The 15,810-nt window shown below is 41.5% G+C and overlaps 1 protein-coding gene across 2 annotated transcripts in view; it reads right to left on the bottom strand.

The window, feature by feature from the left end:
- Nucleotides 1–359: 359 nt before the first annotated feature.
- Nucleotides 360–15,810, bottom strand: part of NFYC (nuclear transcription factor Y subunit gamma) — a 56,895-nt gene continuing 41,444 nt past the window's right edge. For both annotated transcript variants that reach the window (XM_074934609.1, XM_074934608.1), the window contains 5 exons: nt 11,650–11,823; nt 9,251–9,409; nt 4,949–5,056; nt 2,043–2,102; nt 360–701 (listed from right to left, as the gene is read on the bottom strand). In XM_074934609.1, the coding sequence (XP_074790710.1) occupies nt 582–701; nt 2,043–2,102; nt 4,949–5,056; nt 9,251–9,409; nt 11,650–11,823 (621 nt within the window). In that variant the 3' untranslated portion in view covers nt 360–581. The remainder of the gene's footprint in view (nt 702–2,042; nt 2,103–4,948; nt 5,057–9,250; nt 9,410–11,649; nt 11,824–15,810) is intronic.

The raw sequence follows: 15,810 nt of genomic DNA, 5'->3' as shown, positions 1-15,810 counted from the left end.
CTGCAACTATCCAATGCCCAGGCTTACCAAAAACAGAGGGGGGGGTGGGGAGGAAAATCTCCCAGTACACTCAGGTGCACACGTGCGCGCGCACACACACACACACACACACGCATACACCCCTACTGAACTACCAAGTTGAGATACCTTAGTCTAGCTCTATTCAGAGTAGAATACAAACAGAATACTGCGAATAAAGCTGTTATGAGAAACAAGATGCAGGACCTTTTTACAAATTTGACCAAAGAAAAATGTTCTACATCATTTAATAAGCTGCTATAGATTTCCATTTTGTTTAATTATTTTCAGTTTTATCAAGATAAACAAGCAGCTAAGGATGTCGACATACTGATTTCTGAAAAAAAAAAAAAATAAGAAAAAACATTGCCTCCCTGTCCGTTTCTGTTGGATATTTGCTCATGCCCGCCAGAGGCACCAGAGATCAGAGCCTACTATAGGCTTCATATCAAGTACAGCTACACAGAGGGAGACGTCTTCATCAGAGCCGGTCGGAATGGCAAAAGTCAAGCTGGTATGTGTCAATTTCCATGCTGACAGAATACTCACTACAGTGGGCTCATTCAGTCCCCTGCAACCTGAGGAGCTTGTCCATCAGAAGTCTGATTGGTGGACTGAATAAACATGGGCTGTGTGATGTCCTGACCTGCAGGCATGGTCACTTGCTGAATCTGATAGAGTTGCTGGAAGAGGTTGAAAGGGGGTGGGGAAAAAAGGTAATCAAGTGTCAGCGAGATGTTCAACTCTTAGGAGCATGCAGCCATGTAGCCCTCAGATTTGACCAATGGTTTAAATCAACACACAAAGCAAGTAAAACGTGCTCAAAAAGTTGGAGCATGCATTACTCTAGGCCTTAAATACCAAAATGTGACAGTATAATGAAGTAATTTTATGCATTTCTGATGCCCGGTTGGACCCTGACAGACTTTGTTTTATATGTATAATGTTATGAGAGTTTGATTCCTGAACAGATTAGGACTGAAAAAGCCCCTATTGATGATTTAACCTTTGACAAGTATCAGAGTCAGTTTGTCAGGTTACTTCTAATCACCTTCATTTGGCACTGTGCATGATAAATTCAACTAGTGCTCAACCACTTAGACTTGAAATCCTATTACATATTCCAAGCAGACAGAACTAACTTTTGTTCTCGCACTGGATACGACTTTCACAACTTGTTTGAATAGAGAGAGACAGTGTCCTCCAACACACTTCCCCAGCTTATGGCTCAGTTTGATTTATTGAGCCTTTCCTGCAATCTGGTTTATATCTTGAATTGCTTATTTATACATTTACTCCCAGTTTGCTCAATATCAATTTAGTAGTGATTTCTATTTTCTAGTAGTCTACACCTTGAAGTTTTACCAGGCTGCATTTCATATTAGCCCTATCTTCAACAAATTGTATTATAAAGTTTATTTGTGGCAAATCTACTCCTAACTGGATCCAGTCTGATGTGTCCATTCAAAGTACTTAAAGAAATTATTCCATCTACTTCATATGCAGCATTTATGACAAATGAATACAAAGAGTGTGCTAAACTATCATTAAACACTCCCTTCACACAGACAAATTGAGAATACACCTCCCCCAACTTGTTCAAAAAGCTTTCTAGTGACACACTGAGAGGTTACACACCAAGTATCTATCCTTGTTTACTGGCTTAAATGTTTCCTAGGATGCTATCTTAATAAGACACATCATCTTATTTCTAGTAGCACCTGGGATGAGATTGATAGGGAAAAAATTAAATAGCTGATTTGCCATATTCTCAAAGAGCTGGGTTAATTTGGAGCAAATATAGCAAGATAATACAAGGACTTCACATAAACTACAAGTTTGTCACAGTTCTCATGAATCCTGGTTGCTAGGTCCATTTTGGGAGTGGTAGTGACTTTCTAATCTCACTGTCCCACTTCTTGTTAGACACCTAGTACTAACGACCGAGAGCTTTCTTAGCTCTGACTTCATGGACGCTGGCTCCCTAGTGATCAGTCAATCATCATGAGTTCTGAGATAGGTACCTGTCCATCTGTGAACTGGCTGAACTGCTGCTGTCCTTGCTGGACTTCTGTTTGTGTAATCTACAATAAAGAAATGACACGGGTGATCAGGGAACATTCCTGCTGGGTCAACAATAAATTAACAATATTTTACCCTCCCACTGGTGGATCGCCAAGCACTTTACAGATTTTTTTTTTTTTTTTTTTTTTAAATTAAGCCTCACAACATCCCTGTGTGGTAAAGCAAGACAGATTAAGGTCCTTGCCTAGAGTCATATCAGTGAGTCGGTGGCAGAGCTGGGAACAGAACCCACGAGTCCCATCTCTTGGTATTTACCTCTGCGCTAAATTAGTCTCCCGTACAAGCTCACAGAAATGTCAATTTTAAACAAAAAATATCTGAAACCACACACAAAGTAGGATGGCAATGAATGCTAGTTGAGAACAAAGGGCATTGTTGGATTCAATAATTAAAAAGCAATGCAAAGCAGCCCCCTCTTACTTTCATAAGCAGAATATGGACACAGTTTACAGACAGGAAGATGAGCCGTTCTTTCAATTTTTGAAGGGGGATAAAATTATGTTTAGCTACAGTTGTCTAACAAGAATATGAAGCATCTTAGCAGTTGTGTTGATCTGAGCTGTGCTGCTCTCATTGAAAACCTTATTGCCCTATCTCTGGAGCAGTTCTAGCTCTGAGGAGTTACTGCCCTATCCTCCTAGTCGAAAGGAATAGAAGGAAGAGAAGAGCAGAACAGATGAAGTGTGGGAAGCATTAAGCTCTACCCCACAACCAGTGCAGGCTGATAACCAAGTCAATGATTGAGTTGCAAAAGTGCCTCATTTAAAAAGTGGTAAAAGTTTTCAGGAGTTCCAAGAGGCATCTTACGTAACAAAAACAGATTTCTGGTATGACTGGAGACTTCTTATGTCCAATGCACGAGGCCAACTATCCATTTAACATGCACAAAATGGACATGCTTGAAAGTTTTGGAGGTAACAGAATGAAACACACATCTACTGAACCCTAATCTGGCTAGCCAGTTGAAAACTCTGTCATGTACTCATGTTAAGTTGGTCAACTTCAAGTTGCTTCCCTTTATGTGAGTTTTTGATATTTAAAGAGCTTTCTTTGAGTGTATCTCCAAACTAAGGTTTCAGAGTAGCAGCCGTGTTAGTCTGTATTCGCAAAAAGAAAAGGAGTACTTGTTGCACCTTACAGACTAACCAATTTATTTGAGCATAAGCTTTCGTGAGCTACAGCTCACTTCATGCATCCGACGAAGTGAGCTGTAGCTCACGAAAGCTTATGCTCAAATAAATTGGTTAGTCTAAGGTGTCACAAGTCCTCCTTTTCTTTTTCCAAACTAAGGCTATGTCTACACTAGAGACCTTACACTGAGCTCTCCTGTTGACATACTTAAACCACCCCCAATGAGCGGCAATAGCTATGTCGGCGGGAGAGCGTCTTGCAGAGTCCACACTGGCTCTTTCCGTCGGTGTAACTCATGTCGCTCGGGGTGGGGGGGGTGTGTGGTGTGGTTTTCACACCCGAGCGACTTAAGTTATACCGACAAAAGTGCTAGCGTAGACAAAGCCTAAATCTTTTAAGATTGAAACTTGAATCCTAATTCTGACACTGCTACAAATAAGCACACACATTTGTGTCAGGTAGATTCTGCCCTTAAAGCAAAAAGGAAGAGAGAATTAATTGAGGGGAGCCATCTGGTACCCTTTTGCTCCTTCAGCTCACACTCCTTGTGGAGATATACTCGGATTTCTCTTCTTCTACACAGCATTAAAACGGATTGGTTTATGTGGCATCTGAGAAGTGCATGGTATTTTGCAATGCAGGTAAAGGCAATATGTCCTGCTTCAGAGTTTTTAAGAAGAAAACATAGGGATAGGTAGAAGAAAGGAAGGGTGTGGGATCAGAAAATGGGATCATTAGGAAGCTAATTGTATCTAGAGGTTTCAGAGTAGCAGCCATGTTAGTCTGTATTCGCAAAAAGAAAAGGAGTACTTGTGGCACCTTAGAGACTAACAAATTTATCTGAGCATAAGCTTCTGTGAGCAACAGCTCACTTCATCAGATGCATTCAGTGGCTATCTAGAGGGTAATGAAGCAGGGTAGCTATCTTAATTTTTCATTAACATGATTAGTTTTATTTCTTGTGATTACAGGTGACTGGGCGAGGGTGAGAAGATAAAACGTCATGTCTTATGACAACTATATGCAGTCCTAGGAAGAGGCACTTGATCATTTGGAGTGCACTGGGAAAAAAATCAAGGAGCTTACATTTTGAAAAATGTAAGAGCCATTCCTGAATGATCTGCCACTTCTCCCATATCTGCACAAAGGAGCACTATCTGCTTAGGAGCGCATACTCACCCACCCTCAGGGATGAAGAGTCTCTCTGCTAAGAGCCTGAGCCTGCAGCACTGATGTTAATGGACTTTCAATGCAAGAGATGTGCTTCTAACATTAAGATTGCTCCAAAGGACAAAAAGGGATCACACTCGTGTCTTTCAGTCTCTGCTTTGTGCCTTCTCTCATTTGCCCTATGCCCACACAGCTTGCCAGTCATGTGCCCTCTTCTTTCAAGCCCACTTTTTTCATGAATCCTCCTTATACTGGTGATCTTTCCACAAGGCCTGAACTGTTTGTGTCTTATGGCATTAAATGAGTAGTGGCTGGGCTTCACCATAGGCCTTGTACAAGTGCTGTGAACATTTACACCACTACCCATATTTACATGAATGAGATGGTTACTCCAGACTTCCACTGTGTTGTTTTGTTTTATTTTTATTTATTTTTTATGTATGCAGTAAAGCAGAAAAATCAGAAATGCTGGAAATTGGAATCTCAACTCATAGGAAGAACAGTTTAATAGTTAATGACAAGTCTTTGGTATTACCGTACATACCTGCTGTGCATTGGCTGCAAGCGTCTGGATCTGTCCCTGGACTACCTGGGTGCCTGATACCGGCTGAGCTAAGCGGATATACTGCAGTTGGCCAGCATTCAGTTGAACCTAGAAACAAGGTAGAGAAAGAAAAATAAGACAGTGGACTGCATAGTATGAAACACAAACTTGCCTTCTTGTTTCCAAAACAAAACCAGATTAACAGATGATACTTGGAGGATTGAACAGATGCAGTGCTGAAATTAATAGTTACATGGATTCTGTCAAAGAAAATAAGAGAAACACTTTACCACTGCAAATTCTTAACTAAAACTTGAAAGAGCCACCTTAGCATCTCTCTTTCTACAACGGGAAAGCATTTAGAAAGTAGCACACTGAAGGTTTTAATCAAGTGTTAGAGAGCCCTTATTTTTCCTTTGCAAATATGAAGAGTGATCAGATTAGTTCTTCTTAAACTAGAGGAAATGGCAGATTCTCTGTAACTTTAAGTCTTTAAAGTCATTTGTACAAATAAGAAAACTACTTTACCAGTGAGCAAGCTGCAAATAGTGACATTCCTATTACATTCTTCCCATCATTTTCCTTTAGATGTTTGGTAACTTTTCACCTTCTTAAAAATGAGGGAACGACAGCACTAGCTAGAACCAGGAATACTGCAAAGGCTTCCAACACAATTCTGCCAGGGTACTTCAGTCCTGACACGACAAAGGCTGTAATATTATCATGCCAATGTTTTGTGCTTTATATTAAAATACAAAACTTCAGTTTAATATAACACAAGGTTAGAAGTTTAAATGTTGACAAGTCAGGAAAGAGTTATCACAGTAACATTTGTCCTGCTCTCTTACACATTCTGCATTTTTAACTATATAAACAAACATTTGAAAAGCAACACAAACAAAGCAAAACATGGAACATGGCTGAATTAATGTTACAACCAGAACTGCAACTTTTCCCATTAATCTACTTTTGAACATTTAATTCAGAATCTGAAGGTTAAATTGTTATATGCAGCTTGCATTTTAATTTACTTTTAAAGGGGGGAGGGGGTGAATCAAGAGCCATTACAAGTAAAGAGCATAAAACCACTTTTGCTTCACCAGTGACGCTTGGAAGCTCTTGGAACAGAAATTATTGGGCTTGCAGTTTACACAAACTCTGCTGACTTCACCAGTTGTGTCCAGAAGCCCCAATATTGCTCTTGAAGCAATAGCCTCTGCCGTAGTTATGAGCGTAACCTCCATCTGAGCACAAACATTTCAATACACAATCTGTTTCTGCGTTAAAATTTGCCTGCAGAGAAGAGGCTTCCCACTTCAATTTTTAACCACAATACTAATTTAATGGGTGAAACAGATTTGAAATGCTTATAAAACACTTATTTTTGGTTCTGCAGAGAACAAAAAAGGTCTAGTGCTCACTGACATCTAGCTAATGTGAAAATTTCAAATTGTAAATTCAGCTACTTTTGAGACGTGAGCAAAACATGTACATTTACCTAAAATGTACATCTCCCACCTTTGCTCAAAGTTTAAGAAAAAAATAAATAAAAACACAAGACAACATATGAGCTGAGATCCATGATGGAAAATTATAGCCAGAAAAACATTTTCAGAAGTTATAACCAGGTGCAAGCCAGTGGGGTTGTAAGGAACATTCCAATATCAAGCTTTTAATTACAGTGGGCACTACCAGTTTTATGACACCTTATATCAGAAATTTAAGTTTTTGTGCATGCGCAGTGAGAGACAGAAAGACTTTCAGTGGAGCCCTGGACTTGAAGAGCCATTAAAGGGAGATACTGATGATGCAACCAACAAGATAGGAGAGAGCTCCAGGAAAGCAGCATAGTGAAAGTGGAAGAGGATAGAATGATAACAGTGCTGATGGCAGCATAGACTAATGCCCTATTAAAAACCATCTGAAGAGAGTGCATTTGTTGCTGTACTTTGTATTCCAACACTGTGGCCTGATCCATTATCTATCTGAAATATAGAACGGGTCTCTCTCTACAATAACTGGTTCTTCAAGTCAGTGTGGATCCCCTAGAAGGTGTGCAGGAGCCTCATGTGCATAAGACAGTTTTTTGGACTAGCAATGTTTGTTATGGCCATGCATATACCCTATCTTCCCTCATGCTCCTATGTGAGGGCAGAAATGGGAGGGCACCATGACAATCCCTCAGTTTCCTCAGAGGTCAAAGTGCACATTTCTGTGGACTCAAATGCAGGGATGGAGGGCAGGGCATGGGATCCACAACCACAGTTACTGTAGAGTGACACATACTCAAAGGAGGGAGAATGGTTAATGTGGATCACACTGTGGGTGATTAGCAAACAGTATCCTCCCTGGAAGGAAAGAGTGGGATTTTGGCAGTGCCAGTCAAACAGCGACTGCAGTACTGCTCTTCCAAAATCAGCATCTGACCTGGCTACCATGTCAAGGGCATAACATTTGACAAAAGTCATTGGGTTGCTCTACCTTGCAGACCTGAGTCTGGAACATTTCTGAAGCAAACAGAAGATGCTGCCTGGGCCCTGGTGGGCTGTGTCTTGATGTTTGGTGGAAGAGGCTTGCCAGCCATCTGATAGCTGGTGGAACTGCACTATGTGATCCTCTTGGAGATTCTTTGAGATGAGATGGCTTGGCCTTTAGATGGGCCAGAAATGGCCACAAAGAGGCAGGGATGCAGCCAGAAAGATTTGGTTCTGTTAAGGTAATAGAGCAAAGCTCTGGACACATCCAAAATATGTAACTTCTTTTCTCCTGGTGTCAAGTGCAGCTTCAGGAAGAAGACTGGCGAAGTGATCAGTTGGTTTAGGTGGAAGTCTCAGACCACCTCAAGAATGAACTTGGGGTATCGTCTCAACAGTATCATGACCTATGGAAAGAAGTTAGGCAATCTGGCCACGAGAGCTTGGTGACTCTCTGATGAGCTGATGGCCACCAGAAAGACTGTCCTGATGGTTAGGTGGTGTACTGAGCACTCTGACAGTGGCCCAGAGAGGCAGGTTCCATCAGTTTTAGGAAGACAATGTTGAAATCCCATGTGGAAGTCAGGTCCTTAACTGGAAAGGAGAGAGAATGGAACCTCCTTTCTGTATCAGAGTAGCAGCCGTGTTAGTCTGTATTTTCAAAAAGAAAAGGAGTACTTGTGGCACCTTAGAGACTAACAAATTTATTTGAGCATCCGATGAAGTGAGCTGTAGCTCACACTCTCTAAGGTGCCACAAGTACTCCTTCCCTTTCTGTGTGTTCACTGGGTCTAGCCACCACAAGAACTCTTACAGTTCTTGAGGGAGGACTGTGACTCTTCTGTTCATGTGGTGTCTGGATGGGGAGTATGCAGGCCTCAGCTGTAGCTTAAGGACCAAAAGTGAAGTCTGGCAAGCAGTATCTTGTATGTACATACCCACATGTGACTACCAGTACATCCCATTGTCGCTGGGTTTGATTTCAGGTTGTTTTCCAGCAACTGAAAAAATCTGAATCTGTCCTCTGGCAGGTAGGCTCTGGACAATCAGGAGTTGATCATGGCACTTATGGATTCTATCATTCATGATGATGTGAGGGATTATTTCTTATAGCTCACAAGGAGTCCCAGTTGACGGTACAGGGAAAAGACTGTTACAGTCTCCTGTGGGGTCCTGCCTCTGATCAGCCAATTGTACAAGTACAGATAGATGTGGATGCCATGCTTCCTCAAAATGCACTACCACTACTTGCTAAGCATTACTCTCAATGCCACGGAGAAGGGCTGAACCCTCTATTTGGTAAAGGCTGGGATCTCAGAGTATCAAGTATGTGATGGATAGCTATATGGAAGTATGCATCGTGATGGGGAAGCCTAATAATAATTAAAGTAAATGTTTTCTGCTTCTGTAGAGCCTTTCCTCCAGCCATCTCAAAGTGTTCCATAAAAATGCTTTATAAAATAAGATTTTACTACACCTATTTCACAGATGGCAAACGGACACAGAGATACTAAGTGACTTGCTTAAGGTTGCAGAATCAGACTCAAACAGAATTGAAATAACACTCTTTGCTGAAGTATAGGTAGTAAAAGACCTAAGGTTTAGGCAATAAGAGTTATATTAACAGTTTCCTAAGCATACCTAGTTATTTTTTCTCCCAAGACAAAATTCTTAACTGAGTTATAAGCACTCAGTGTGCCACATACCAGAGGTCTGGTAACACCAGGCAGTGGTGTGTGTATATATATGTTCTTATGAGAAAGGGCTGATGTAACAGTTTGATACAAGACCATGAGAGTGTTACACATTCCTCCTGGTGGAGTCTTACCGGAATTTGCTGGATTTCTCCTGTGTTGGTGATTATCTGCTGCATAACTTGCATGGTCTGCCCAGTTCCACTCTGAGCCTGCTGCGTTTGTCCTTGTGGCTGTGCCTGGACGATCTGTACCTGTTGACCCTCCCCAACCTGCATCGTCACTGGGGTGGTCTGAATTCAAACACAAAAAGGAGCACAGATTGATTTGTCTGAAAGTAAGCAGAATCTCAGATTTACAGCCAGTAACCAGAGGCTCTTTACAGACCTGCTTTCAGCTTGATATTTCAAACTCTACCTACTTCAGCATTGTGACAACCTGGAAAAGCATATTCCCATGATTCTAAGTCTACTGCCACCAAGAAATAGATAAGAGTTAATTTTAGTTTCAACAAAATCTTTATTGTTCAGTTTTAAACAAGATGAACTTATTTACATAAGTTCATGTGCATTTTTGCCATCAGAGATCTATCTATCTTACATACTTAACTGGCCCTACCACCACAGCATCTGAGCACCGCACAATCTAATGAATTTATCCTCAACACCCAGGAGGAAGGGAAATAATATTCTCCCCGTTTTACAGATGGGGAACTGAAGCAGAGAGAGGCTAAGTGACTTGCTCAAGGTCATGCAGGAAGTCTGCAGCTGAACAGGGATTTGAAAAGAGGTCTCATGTGTTCTAGGTTAACGCCCTAACCACTGGACAAACCTTCCTCTATGAAAGGGGCTCTTGCAAAGAAGTGAACAAAAAAAGAGCCACTATGGCACCTATACACCACTAGAAACATTAGAAGCAATATTAAATGTCTGCAAACATAAGAACAAAAAACTGTCTGGAAAAGTAAGGTTCCTGAGGCAGGCTCCATGCTCTCTCTTAAAATGCCCGTACAATGCCGTGTATACTATACTGATGGTACTTTTAGAATAACATTCTTTTCCAGCTTCAATGTGAGAGAAACAAGGATAAGAAAAAAGCCAGTACAAACTGTAAGATTTATATAGCTAACAGCATTCATAGAAGAACAAAAATGCACTACAGCTTCACTTCTGTCATGCAGCTGCCATCACTCACTTCAGAATAATGGTCCAATTTAGTCCCATGAATCAACAAGTCATACATTTGCTTTTGAAAATACAGGGACATCACTTCCCTAGTAGGTAGGCCTGTGCAATTCAGTATTTTAACAAAGTACATCAGTTGCAATCCATATAGTTCCTTATTCTTTTGAGCATTTTACAGACAGCAGGGGAGATGTCAAGGTGCTACACAACATGGAGTTATCACATCAGCAGAGGTTACCAACATCCCAGTGCATAGTATCAATGCTGTTTTCCCCAAAGCCTTTCAGACACATCAAAAATTTAATTTCCTCAAACATTCTGGATAAGGGAGAGAAGAAGGATGCTACTAGATTAGGAGCTTTGGTTGAGTGGAGACTGGATAGACAAGGAGAACACAACCGTCCACCCCAAATTATACAACACCTAAAACTGTTCAGCTAATCAAATCAAATAAGCCACTTACTTTAAGACCTAAGAGGCATAGCCTCATACAAATAAAGCCCATGTATACAGATCTAATGTCAAGTGCTTATAAGTCCACACAGAAGGTACACCAGGCAATGTGCAGTCATTAACTATTAGGGTAAAATCCTGCATTGACAAGTGGATGATTAAATGACCAAATAGGTCCCTCTCCATCTCCATACACTATGGAAAAAAATGCCATTTCAAATGAGATGGAAACCTTCTGTCAATAGTCCTCTTGGTCTCTTTCAAAACAGTTACATAATGACACTGAAATTAATTGAAACACTGTTATATAAGTTGCAAAACCAATTTACTTAGTGCAGCAAAAACCTTTCTAGCAAATCACCAGGAAGACATTAAGTTTTTCCCTCCTTCCAAGTGTTCATGGTAAGGTAAATACAGCAACTGCCCACTTGTTAAGTTTTCAAACAAGCATCTATGTGCTTTTTTCCTCTTCCGCCCCTGATACTTAGGAGGAGCACCCTATGCAAAGCTACCTCGTTATCCTCCTTCAAAACTCTCCTGTTCTGTGAGGCCTACAAAAAACTTGGCACCAGTTACACTGCTGGTGTGCCGAGACCACAGCCTGTCATGCTGACCATATTGTCTCGTTATATATTTGCATCCCCATCTATATCCACCTGTCACCTCAACTTACACTTAGATTGTAGGTTCTTTGGCGCAGGGACCACCTTTCTGTTCTGTGTTTGTATAGCACCTAGCACAATGGGGTCCTGGTCCGCGACTAGGGCTCCTAAGTGCTAAGGTAAAACTAGTTATTATTGGGAACATCCAGATGTGGCTTTTCATATCCAGGGTACAGCTAGGACTTGGCTGGCTATGTAAATCTGTAAGCCCCCATGCTCTGCCTGTGCACTGACCTGTCCTTGCTGAGGCTGAGCGATGATGATCTGTCCTGGCTGGATGGTAGTAGTGGATGTGGTAGTCTGTTGTCCTTGCTGTTGCCCCTGTACCTGTACTGCGGCAGGCTGCTGGGCAAGCGTGAAATAGTACTGGACAGGCTCAGCAGGCGTCACAGCCTGGCGCACCTCTTCCTAGAATACAGGAGGGGAAAAAAACCAGACTCTGCATTCTGGCTGAAATCCACTTCCGTAAACAATGCTCAGTACAATGGATTCTTTCATGCTAGGTTCTAAACAGTTTAAGCCAAAGGAAAGTAAATTCAAACTGCCCTTAAGATAAATCAGAATGAAAATAATGGGTTTCCACAGACTTTTACTGAGCTACACAAATCAAAGCATTTCAAATTTCTAAGGTACAACGTGATCACCCATGTCATCATGAAAAGCAAACGAGCAAACAATTATCATAATTAAAACCCCTGCAATTACAGTGCTTGGCAGTAAATTCCAGCAAGGCTTGTTATCTTTGCACAGTGCTAATTGGAAGTGCACCATGAAGAGACATACAAAAGCATTGTATGCCACCAAAGCCTGCTCCTTACCCTACATGCTGAACACAAACTTCAATCTACCTCTTGCTGTGAAACCACTGGAAGCTTTAAAAAAAATCTGATTTTATAACCAAACCATTCCAGAATTAAGCTATGTCTACACTGCACTTTCATCTGTAAAACTTCTCAGTCAGGGGCGTGAAAAAACCACCCCTCTGACCGAGAAAAGTTTTACCGACGAAAAGCACCGGTGTGGACACCCCCATTGGGGGTGGTTTATTTTGTCAGTGGAAGAGCTCTCTTTGTCGTGACTCTGCGTACCTTACAGGGGAACGGCTGGAGCAGCACAGCTGTAAAGTGCGCAGTGTAGACATAGCCTTAGAATGATAAGACAAGTGATGTAGTTTTGCACTGTCTGCTTCTGCTGGCAATTGAGATATCTCAGCTTTTGTCAAACAACTGAAGATCCTGCTCTGGCCCTTTTGTTTCAAGCAAAGGAAATGCTGTAGCTTTTTCCTGTTCTGGTTTATCTAAACATGGCCTTGGGAGTATAGAAACAATGCTGATTAATGGAATTTCAGGAACGGAAGTAGGATTATTGGATATTACACTAGCCAGAAATGAGCTAACACTTTAAAAAAAGCCATACATTTTAGCTCCTTAGAAATAAAGATTGCTCCTACACCTAGAATTAAATGTGGTTCTCCAGATGTTCAGTCCATGGCAGAAGGAGTAAACAACCCTCTCCCAGCCACCTTAAGTCCACAGCTGAGAGTGTAGGATGTTTACACATGCTACAGCATGGCAGATTCCACATTACTAAAGCCTGTTGGACTCCTTGATATTAAATAAGGGCTGCCCATAGATTAGTATCAATTACACCTACTTGAGATGCCAAATAAAACAAAACAAAAAAACACCCAAGTGAAACAAGATCAAAGTGTATGTCGTCTGAATGGCTGAGGGCTTAGTAATGGCATACAGAATCTTTCATCTCTAAATTCCCTGTTCAATTCCTGCTCACAGTGATAGTGACTGAAAGTTGTTACTACTGGATGGATTCTTAGAGACCTATGTAAAATGAGCCTCGTTCCTAACAAACAGGCATCCACATCACACGGCTACAACTGACAGAAAGGCTTGGGCTACACTGAGGGGAGGGGGGGAGGGGAGGAGGGGGTTTTCGAACTAAGATACACAACTTCCGCGTAGCTGAAGTCGAAGCATCTTAGTTCGACTTACCTGGCTGTTCTCACATCGTCCCCCGTCGACTCCGCTTACTCCTCCTGCCGAGGTGGAGTACAGGCGGTGATTCGGGGATCGATTTATCATGTCTAGACGAGACGTGATAAATCGATCTCCGACAGATCGATCACTACCCACCGATCTGGCGGGTAGTGAAGATGTACCCTAAGTGGCACCTTTTTTGGCCGTTTCAAGCAGGAGGAAAGGTTGAACAGACCATGGAAAATAAACTGTCTTCTTCCATCACTGAAGTGGATTTCCTTCAGGTCAAAGCTGAGATACAGACTGGCAAAGAATGACATGGAGGAAGCATGCAATATTACTGAATCTAATACCCTTACTGTGGATAAAGACAGAATTAGAGAGACAAGTGGGGGTGAGGTAGTATCTTTTATTGGACCAACTTCTGCTGGTGAGAGACATGAGATAAAGACGGACTTGTCAAGGCAGCACTAAATAATATATATATTTGATTGAACTCTATAAAGTGCAAGTGTAATGTAGCATCAAGCCCTCTCCTTCAATACACATACACACTCTTTTCCCAACCAAAACTAAAAAATTACACAGCCTGGTGTAGCTAGAAAAGAAAAAGCTTCTGAGATTGAATCTTGGTGTGAACAGTAATGTCAGCATCACCCAGTGGTAATGCAGACAAAACACCCCAGTGATTTAGTTTTACAGTTCCTCTTTCGTGAGTAAATTCGCTGGAGTATTTTAACTTGGCTTCCTCAAGCTCTTTCTGACCAGTGTATGGATTTTAGCTGTAAAGTTAGAACATATTCCATTTTTTGTTGTTACTAACAGGACGCAGCAGTTGAAATCAATTCTGTCCTGATCCAGTCATGAAAAATCCATGCATGGGGGAGGACAGCTGTAGTAGTTTCTTTACAGCAAACTACTTACATATCCTATTCCAAGGACTGCAACACTCAAATTCCTAATTGAGCTCTTGAACAAAATTTAAATCAACTCTGCACCTCAAAGCATGCGTTCTAGGTTAATGTTTCACAGTGCTCCAGGCAGAAACTGATTGAAATCTGAACTTGTTTAAACCAGGTTATGTCTTGTTTAAACCAGGCCGCCTCTTCCCCTACGTCTACACTTAAGGCAGCATTGTAGAGTACAGGCACTATGCACATAGCTACATGCTGCAGTGAAAGGCTCTAGTGGGGTGGCACAGCAGAGATAGGCTCTGGCAGTGGGGGGCTGCTGAAGCCTTTCCGCACTGCCAGAGCCTGTCACTGTGGCAGGGAAAGTCTCTGGCAGCAGGATGCTACATGGCTAACAATATACACCCTGGCGGTATATACCCTGGGGATTCACCTCCTAAACCATGCCTCACTGTCTACACTGCTAGATCTATCCAAGACAGCTGAGCATGCAGTTTGTACTCTACACACCAGCACAAATGTAGTCATACTTTTTCCTTTAAATATGTAACTTCAATTACCACAGCAACGCAACAGTGACAATTTCTCCCCCAGCTCTCTGACGTAATGAACAGTAACTTGTCAGATAGTCTTAGCTGTGGCAGAGATAGACTACAAGTTTTAGCCTTAGCAAAAAATAAATAAATGCAAGCCCTTCAGCCTACAGGCAGATACTTTTCAAAGTTGTTGAACTAGACGTGTGTTTTTCCACTGAAAATTCCTTTCCTACTTTGTCAATGATATCATCCATCAAAGCTCTCCCGCCCCTGAAAATTTATTGCTAGTCATCCAGCAGTGTTCATAGAGGCAGGGAATATACAGGTGTTAGGCTTTGAGAAATTGCAGCCTAGTTCAAAACAAATGTTGATCTAGTTTCAGTTATTTATGCTGTACAACCCAGATAGGAAAGCTTTGGTGATACTGATCGGAAAGAAGAATTACTATGGATTATACAGTAACTACGTTATTTACATCTGGTGAGATAATGTACTATTGAATTGACTTCATATTTTGGACTTAGGCAGATTACAAATAGGACTTCTACAGAGGATTCTCTTTCATGGTGAAGTGAAAGGTCAAATGAGTGAACAATGCTGTGCACATATTTTGGCTTTTGTTATCTCAGGCTGTTACTCACTGCTTTTAGGTTCAGCATAAACACATTGAAACCATTTTCCTGATTTTTCCAGGTTTCCTGAGATGCAGGCCCCCCAATCCTCCAAACTGGCATGCACAGATTTTTCTTTGCTAGATGGCTCTTGTTTAGGGTGCATCTTTGAAAACCTGTTCTTTACATATCACAGTAGCAAACAAATTCGCTTCAGAGGAATCATTACTTGGCTATATTGAAAAAGGAAGAGAAGGCTGCTCTGTGGGAAAGGACTGAAGGAACCTGTGCAACATTTTCATACATGACATTCACCATGCGAGCAAGTATATACAGAACATGG

Source organism: Natator depressus, chromosome 19 (assembly GCF_965152275.1).
Source record: "Natator depressus isolate rNatDep1 chromosome 19, rNatDep2.hap1, whole genome shotgun sequence".
Taxonomy (NCBI): domain Eukaryota; kingdom Metazoa; phylum Chordata; order Testudines; family Cheloniidae; genus Natator; species Natator depressus.
This window is presented reverse-complemented; position numbering and strand designations above follow the sequence as displayed.